Raw genomic sequence first — 9,461 nt, 5'->3', positions numbered from 1 at the left:
AAAAATAATGGGGGGGGAAAAAAAAAAAAAAAAAAAAGTAAAATTTCTCGATTTTAATCAATTCTTATTTTTATGAAACTATATCGATTCTTATATCAAAAAGAATCAATTAGTCTAGTCTGTTTTCATTTAATTTACAGAACATTGTAGCGCACCTCCCATCAAATAAATCACAGTAAGCTTTGAGCTTTACTTTTGAAATGAAACAAAGTCTCAGATTTCAAATTCTGTCCGTTGTATTACAATGTGACCGATTGCTGTAGCGCCTCAGTTCAAGAGAAGCGGCAGTGTGACCTGATCATTGCTTCCGCTTTAATACTAGTTGCAGCACTACATAAATAAAGTTAAAAGAGAGTACAACTTACCATATCTTGTCTCATGTAATTGCTCAATCAGTGTTTCAACTGCACAAAGACGTCAATGTCACGTAACGTCACATTTACCTTAGAAACAAACATATTCAGTGACCATAAGCTCGTTAGTCAGCTAGGAAAATGAACTCTAGAAAGGGGCATTTTGTGAAATTATATATGCACCATACAAAATATTCATTAGATATGAGTGTACTAGTGTATGAAAGATGGGTTCAAGTGTACCACAAGTGGTAACCAAATACAGTTTTTAAATACAGATAGTATGTTAAAAGTGCATTTTATTTCATATTCATGGTGTCCCAAAATAGTACAGTTGAGCACACTACGATGATCTTAAGTTTATCTTAAGTAGTACTAAAGAATCATTTGTAGTATATTAAGTATAAAATTAGTGCGTGAAAATAGAGCACTTTAAGTGCATTATGGAAGTGTAGTTTTTTTGTAACGGTGGTGCTAAAAAAACAACGACTTATTTTATAGAAAGCAGTTGACATGTTTCTGAATAGTTTCTGCTATGCTCGGTGCATCCTCCTCTACAGCTGTACAACTTGCTTATCTCTTTCCTTTCAGGTTGAGAAACATTTTAAAGATGTGGAAAGCCAGAAGTCGATGCAGCGCACACCAGCACAGCAAACACAGAAGGACTCGTCTCTGTCCTCCTGAGTGGGGGGTATGGCTCGTCTGGGGAGGGCACCGCGGGCATCCAGGGCCTAAGAGCTGGTGCAAGCCAGCGCTCGTCTCCCCCTCTGCGGCGCAGTCCGAGGGTGGATGCACCAAGGGCCTAGGGTCTGGAAGATCAACAAAAGAAACAAACACACACAAAAAAACATTTAAAAAAAAAAAAGCAAAAATGTTTTAAGGAAAAAACACGAGAGTGAAAAGAGTTCATTCTAAATTAGACTTTATAAAGAGAATTTAAAACGCCAACCATCAAACAAACCATAGTTTATTTGACTAACTTACAGTGTCTTATCCCCTCCTTCCTCCTGTGTTTCATCTGAAATAGCTTTTCATATTTTCTTCTCTTACATCCCTCCTTCGCCTTCTATTCCATTTTGTCAAAAAAAGAAAAAAACAAATCGGTCAGAAAAGCTTGTTAGCTTTTACTTTTTATGCTTTTTCTTTTTTCTTTTGGCTGTTTATGTTCTACAGTTGTCTATTCTGTATTTTAAACGAAATGTGACTTCAGATGCCACGCATTACAAAGGACGTTTTCTAAAATAAAAGTAACAAAAATTCTGACTAATACTGTACTTTCAGTTGCTTTTTCGCAAACTTTGAACACTGCTTGCAAAAAGGGGTTAGAAAATACTGGGTTCAATTGCTGAAACACTGTTTTACGTGCTCTAATCAAATAGCATCTGAGTGGTTTTGCAAAAAACACACTAGGTAAACTTCTAATGGGAGTTTCTTTGATCAATTAGAACGGCATCGGCTGTTTTCAGAAAATCTTTTACGCAGTATGCACTTTATATCTGTTCTGCATTCAAACCAGTATAACAGTGTATCTTGGCAATGCAGTTCTAATGTGAAATATGAAGTAAAATCATCTGCCGTTTTATTTTCAGAATAACTGAACACTGTTTGCTGAGCTCATCGGCCCTTCCACAAATTAAAAGCCTTAAAAAGATGTTAAATCAGAGCAGAAACACTTAAACTAAAGTAATGGCATTACATGCTGCATGCTCTGCAAAAAAAAAACATCCTTTAAACATCCTTAAATTAAGATATATTTACTTGAGAGAACATATCTTTGCATCTCATTTTCTGAATTTTTTTAAATAAAGGTTTTTGTGTTTTGAAACTTTGAAGCATTGCTAATACAAATTGTGTGCTGCTTAGAAATTCACATTCAGAGAACATTGTTCCATTTATTCCTTACATTTTCTTTATTTGGTCTTAAAAATCTTAAATTTACCAAAATGCACTGCAGGTTTATTTCCCTTAATAGCTTTATTTTCATATACTGGGCAGTGTAGATTATATTCTGTCTCAGTGTTCTGTGCCAAAAGCAAGCATTTATTCTCTAGTGGCATGTTTGTTCCTGGAGTATTTTTTAGAAATCGGAAGGGAAATGTAATTCTATGCCTGTGCAATTATAATTAGGTTTACTAGTCACATATCTAAAACATCTCTTGGGTTAATTACACAAATGTGACCCTGGAGCACAGAAGCAGTGTTAAGTCGCTGGGGTATATTTGTAGCAATAGCCAACAATACATTGTATGGGTCAAAATGATAGATTTTTCCTTTAAGCCAAAAATCATTAGGATATTAAGTAAAGATAATGTTCCATGAAGATATTTTGTAAATGTCCTACCGTAAATATATCAAAACTTAATTTTTGATTAGTAATATGCATTGCTAAGAACTTCATTTGGACAACTTTAAAGATGATTTTCTCAATATTTAGATTTTTTTGCACGCTCAGATTCCAGATTTTCAAATAGTTGTATCTCAGCCAAATATTGTACTACCCTGACAAACCATACATCAATGGAAGCTTATTTATTCAGCTTTCAGATGATGTATAAATCTAAATTTCCCAAAATTGACCTTGGTTTTGTGCTCCAGGGTCACATAAAGGTTTTCAATGGATTATTTATCACTACTATGAAGGGTTTGACGTCCCTTGACTCTGTTATGGCAGTGTCAAAAGCTCTTGATTGTTCTTGAATAATTAAGGATAAAGGTTGGATTATTACTGTAACTAATACACATCGTTCCATTCACACCGCTGGCACCCGTTTCCATCTCTAAACAAACCATAGCACACGTCAAAGATTTAACAGTGTACGGTGCTCCTCAAGGTTTCTATTGAGATCTTCAGAGGAGAACTGTAAGACTACAAGTCGGTCCTGCTTCCAAACTGATGGAGTGTTCAATGAAATATTCATTATGTACCAAGTACTCTTGTTTCTTGTGTGATGAGGATAAATCAAGTCAGTGTGATAGACTTAAATGCAGAGTTGCATGTGAGATGCTCACCATCCAGGTGAAGAATCTCAAGCTTTGTGTTTCTTTAGTGAAGCAAGAACCAAGGGTGCAGGTGTAGTTCAGTTTTCAAGAATCTGATAGAGAGGAAATATGAATCATCCATGTTTCTGCTCAACCTATATTCATGAAGACTGGTGAGTACAATTAGAGCTATAATTGATCTATTACTGTAAGGCATGCGTTAATTTGATCTATGCACATCTGTCCAGGAAGAAAGTTGACTAACATAAAAGCGATGAACTCTTATTCTGTGTGAAATGATAAACGGATTAAAGGATTTCGAGCTCTTTATATAATTTGGCTTCTCATGCCAAGCCACAAATCCTTGTAGATCCCAGACCGCAAGCTGTTTGAAAATGCGTCATAAATGCACCAAACATCATCTTTCCAGCTCGACTTGATTCTGCACTGAGGACGAGCAAGGCAAGTGTGCTTGTTAATCTGGAATGCCTACAAGCATTTCTTCCTCTTTCTGAATGGAGACTCTGAGCTGTTGAAGATGCTCTGCGTCGTTGTTTTACCCATGGCTTTCCTCGTAGGGAGCTCAAAGCTCTGCCCTCATCAGTGTTTTTGTTACGATGCGTCTGAACTGGTGGACTGCCGATCCCGAGGGTTCGCTCACATTCCCCACAGTATTCCACATGGCACGTGGCTCCTGGAGCTCAGTGGGAATAAGCTGTCGGAGTTGAGGAGCACCTCCTTCACTGGGATATGGGCTCTCAGGGTCCTTCTGCTTTCACAAAGCAACATGCAGGTGGTGCATTCTAAGGTGCGTTCAGTTTTGTTTGTTTTTGCAAATTCATGTTTCTGTCTACAAAGATTTTTTTACTGGCATTAATGGCTCCATGAACAACCATGGAATCATTCCATTGAACAAATGGTTCTTTTGTAGTGGAAAAATTGTTCTACACTTAAAAATAAAGGTTCCAAATTATTATTATTTTTTTTTTGTACAGCAATGCCATAGAACCACCATTCTGGTTCCCCAAAGAACCGTTTACTGAACAGTTCTTAAAAGAACCATTGTTTTTTTTTTAGTTTGAAGAACTTTTTAATATTCTAAAGAGCCTTTTTCCACTGTACACTCTTAAAAATAAAGGTCTCAAAAGGGGGATTTCTCAATGGTGCCATAAAAGAATCATTTCCGGTTCCCCAAAGAACCTTTCAGTGAACATTTCTTAAAAGAACCATTATTTTCTTAGAGTGAACCGTATGTAAAATGGAAAGTTCCCTTGGATGTTAAAGGTTCTTTGTGGAACCACTGATGCCCAAAAAAGAATATATTTAAGAGTGTAAAGAACCTTTTGTCCAGTGAATGCTAAAGGTTCAACTATTGATGCCAAATAAATTACATTTTATGTTTAGGAGTGTAATCTTTCCATTGTGCAAAAAGTTATTTTTATTGGAAAAAGGTTCTTCACATTAAGAAAAATTGAACCCAACATAGTTCTTCTCTGGTTCTTTTATGGACCACAAAAGAAGATATTTTGAAAAATGGTATTTGTGACCTTGGACCACAAAACCAGTCATAAGGGTCAATTTTTTTAAATTGAGATTTATCCATCCAATAATCTTTCCATTGATGTAAGGTTTGTTAGGATAGGACAATATTTGGCTGAGGCCAAATGAATGGCGGCGGCCAGAGCGAACCATCTTCTCTTCGCCCCAAAGGACATGAAACTGGCACACAACACTGCAGCTCCTAAATCAAAGTACAGGTAAGGCACCTGGATGTCTGGCTTCCTAAAAAGACAAAAAACAAACAAACAGCTGTTTAAGACAGTGCATATCAGCTACATTCAACATTTGGCCAGCTTCTTTATCAGTTCTTTAAATTAAACTTAGTTATTATCACTTTAAGCATGATGATGCACGAATGCAGTTCAAACACAAGCGCTCTGAGAATGAATGTTCTTTTGTTACATTGTTGCATGTCACGTGTGTTTATTCCACAAGTGATTTGTAGCGTTTGCACGCTCCGCGAACAGCATCAACACACTGAAGCAGTTCCAGAAGCTGAACCGAGCCAGAATAAAAGCTCCGAGCTGAGAGAAAAACCTCAGCGCTTCTTTGCTGGTTACAGCAGCCATGGCTCCGGATGGCGGAATAATACAGGTGCATCTCGATAAATTAGAATGTCGTGGAAAAGTGGATGTTAAAGGTTCTTTGTGGAACCACTGATGCCCAAAAAAGAATATATTTAAGAGTGTAAAGAACCTTTTGTCCAGTGAATGCTAAAGGTTCAACTATTGATGCCAAATAAATTACATTTTATGTTTAGGAGTGTAATCTTTCCATTGTGCAAAAAGTTATTTTTATTGGAAAAAGGTTCTTCACATTAAGAAAAATTGAACCCAACATAGTTCTTCTCTGGTTCTTTTATGGACCACAAAAGAAGATATTTTGAAAAATGGTATTTGTGACCTTGGACCACAAAACCAGTCATAAGGGTCAATTTTTTTAAATTGAGATTTATCCATCCAATAATCTTTCCATTGATGTAAGGTTTGTTAGGATAGGACAATATTTGGCTGAGATACAACTATTTGAAAATCTGGATTCTGAGGGAGCAAAAAAATCTAAATATTGAGAAAATCATCTTTAAAGTTGTTTAAAGCTTATTTATCCAGCTTTCATGATTTAAAAAATGACCCTTATGACTGGTTTTGTGCTCCAGGGTCAAATATAGATTTTTGATGGAGGCATTAAAGTTATGCAACCTTGGTGAAGTTTAATTATAGCCTACATTTAGATTTGTACATCTGGCCATGCATTTAGGGTTCAAAATTCATAAAAGTTGTGCTAATCTGTGAAGCTTATGATGAACAAAACCTAGAATCACAAACTTACGCTGGTCACACAACTTTTTTTTTTTTCTTTTTTTTTTCGAGTGTACATCCAAAAGCCAACTGGAAAATACTACTGTTTTTTATTGATGCGAACTTACAGTTTGGCCTACAAAAAGACTTCTACGGCAAAGCACAGTTATTACTTCTGGTGCCACACGATAACATTGATATTAGACTTAACAATACAAAAATGATTCCGTTTTGTACAGATGAAATCAAACAGTATGTTCTGACCTTCAGCCAGTCTCCATAATGGACCTGCCCCCCACATAGGACACATATGTGCTGAGGGCCAGGTGAAGCGCCGCGGCCAGAGAGAACCACCTTCTCTTCACTCCGAAGGACATGAAACTGGCACACAACACTGCAGCTCCTAAATCAAAGTACAGGTAAGGCACCTGGATGTCTGGCTTCCTAAAAAGACAAAAAACAAACAAACAGCTGTTTAAGACAGTGCATATCAGCTACATTCAACATTTGAAAATATTTTTACTGTTAACTCTAAAATATGCAGTGAAGTACAAAATTCAAAATGCAGGTAAAACACCTGCAAAATAAAAATAAAAAAAAACAGAAAATTCCTTAATATTCATACAGTTTTGTCCCTATTTTTGGGGGTATTTTTTTTAAATGTATTATTTATTTATTTGGTTTTTTCACTCACTGCCGCAGAGATAAGTGGACATGTTTTTAGCTTCATCTAGTGTTTAAAAGATGAAAATGCATTAACAGCTCGCACTAAAGTGTCATAGATTTTATGGACTTTCATATTGACATTTTTCTTATTATGTTAACCATCCAAATGATATGTAATTAATAACTGATTAACTCTTAATACAATAACAAAGATATATTACAAAATACTGTGGTACATGTAAGTGTAAATTGTTTCAAAGTACATTTTTTTTTGTGTACACTAAAGTTTAAACAATGTTCACAGAACCGTCTCACCTGAATCAAGATGGTATATGATTGATAATATACAAAATACACAGCATTTCATATGAACATTAAAAAAGCCATGGCTGAGCAAACAGAAAACAACTAAACAAACTGAATTTAATGCATATAAATATATAAATGTCCTTTCTTGAGATGTTTTTCTGCATCTACTGTTGCTTGTGAATTAGCGATGCCTCATCTGATAATGCTTTATTGATTTCTCCACAGCTGAACCTGAGTATGCTTTTGATGAAAGTGTGAGAAGCGTAGCGTCACAATAGAAATGGACCCTTTTAAAAGGTACTGATATCTTTAGGTACTTACACAGCATTTTAAATGCATGGAAATGATACTGAATGCAAGTAAAGTGTCTAATGTAATGTTTCAAATAACTTTTGTGAAAATAAAATGTCAAAATATGAGTGAAATAATGAGTGAAACGGATACATTCATGTAAAAATGAAACCACACACTTATTCTAACCAGTAAAAAAAACGCAAAAGAAAAAGTGATCATACTTTAAATGATTAGAAACTTTGCTGGCCTAGTTTGAAGGATCGTGGCAAAGATTGGTGAAGATTAAAAATGACAATTCATTAGTTTTTGGTTCTTAAATAGAGTCTTTTAATGTCCTGTAATGATTCTGGTTCTAAATATGCCTGACAAGATGAACTGTTGTTACACTGAATGACATTTCTGTGGGTGTAACTCATGGTAGTAGTGTATGATATTCATTATTATTTGCTCAGAGAAAAATACACCTGTATTAAACTCTTATTGTTCTGATTGGTGTTTGACCCATGTGCTTTTAGAAGCTCGCTGTGAAGTCACTGATCACGAATCAAGCTCTCTGCTGCTAATCCTGGACAAACAGGCCTGACCCAGATCCAGAGAAGCCGGCTTACCCAGAGTTCAACACGCACACGCACACGCACACGCACACGCACTCGCACTCGCACACGCACACGCACACACACACACACACACACACTCACACACACACACACACACACTCACACTCACACTCACACACACACTCACTCACTCACTCACACACACTCTCACACACACACACACGCACACACTCACTCACTCACTCACACACACTCTCACACACACACACACGCACACACTCACTCACTCACTCACACACACTCTCACACACACACACACGCACACACTCACTCACTCACTCACACACACTCTCACACACACACACACGCACACACTCACTCACTCACTCACACACACTCTCACACACACACACACGCACACACTCACTCACTCACTCACACACACTCTCACACACACACACACGCACACACTCACTCACTCACTCACACACACACACACACACACTCACACTCACACTCACACACACACACTCACTCACTCACACACACACTCTCTCACACACACACACACACACACACACACACGAGTGGAAACACAGCAGATATAGATGTAGTTTGGAGGTCTGGCGGTGTTCTCCTCCAAAACTATCCAACATAGCTGTTTAGACGTGGACTTGAAACACTCTTAATCAATAGTTTTGTGGAATGTAAGAATGCATTGCGGTTATTAAGCATTAATCCATCAGCCTGGGCTGATGCCGGTGGATGACGGCCAAACGTACTTCACATTGAGTTTAACACAAGCATCTGAGAGATCTCAAGACTATTTTATTCCATGACTGATTTTAAACACCATTTCAATTGGATAATACGCTTCAAACACAAAAAAGTGGTATGTCACACTAAAAAAGAGAGATTTTTTCAAAGTACTAAATAAAACAATGATTGCAAAAGATACTATTTAAATTTCACATTAAATTCAGTGTGTTCTTGCCATTTTTTTGTGAAATTTACTAGCAATTTCTGAGTGTAAATTCCTTCTACGTAAATCCTACACCATTTTTTTTTAGTGTAGTTCATATCTATGGCATGAAATTCATATAGCTATATATTATTCATATATTATTGTATATTGGAAGGACTCTCCTATTTTATGTACTGTATTCTGATGTGCTAAAAAGAGACATATTTTTAATAAACAATATAACGAAATCAACCAAGGTGATTTTTATAACCATTTTTAATAATTATCAAGATTTGGTTTCTTGGTTGAATTAAATGTAAAAATAATGTTTTTTTTCTTCCTTCTTAAAGGTCCCTTATTGTCAAAACTGCAATTTCCTGGCTTTTTTCATGATAACTGAGGTGTAGGGGCTATGTAACTACCATAGAAGTTTCAAAAAAGTCAGTCCACAGTAAAATGCACACAGCCTGCTTAAAGTAGC

General features: G+C 36.4%; 1 protein-coding gene across 1 annotated transcript in view; it reads left to right on the top strand.

Moving 5' to 3' along the window:
* LOC107689923 (protein LSM12 homolog A-like) overlaps nucleotides 1–1,620 on the top strand; it is an 8,677-nt gene extending 7,057 nt beyond the window's left edge. The window contains exon 5 of the mRNA XM_016488102.1: nucleotides 945–1,620. Coding sequence (XP_016343588.1) covers nucleotides 945–1,037 — 93 coding nt within the window. The 3' untranslated portion in view covers nucleotides 1,038–1,620. The remainder of the gene's footprint in view (nucleotides 1–944) is intronic.
* Nucleotides 1,621–9,461: the final 7,841 nt, after the last annotated feature.

Source organism: Sinocyclocheilus anshuiensis, unplaced genomic scaffold (genome assembly GCF_001515605.1).
Source record: "Sinocyclocheilus anshuiensis isolate Anshui unplaced genomic scaffold, SAMN03320099.WGS_v1.1 scaffold1517, whole genome shotgun sequence".
NCBI classification, from domain to species: domain Eukaryota; kingdom Metazoa; phylum Chordata; class Actinopteri; order Cypriniformes; family Cyprinidae; genus Sinocyclocheilus; species Sinocyclocheilus anshuiensis.
This window is presented reverse-complemented; position numbering and strand designations above follow the sequence as displayed.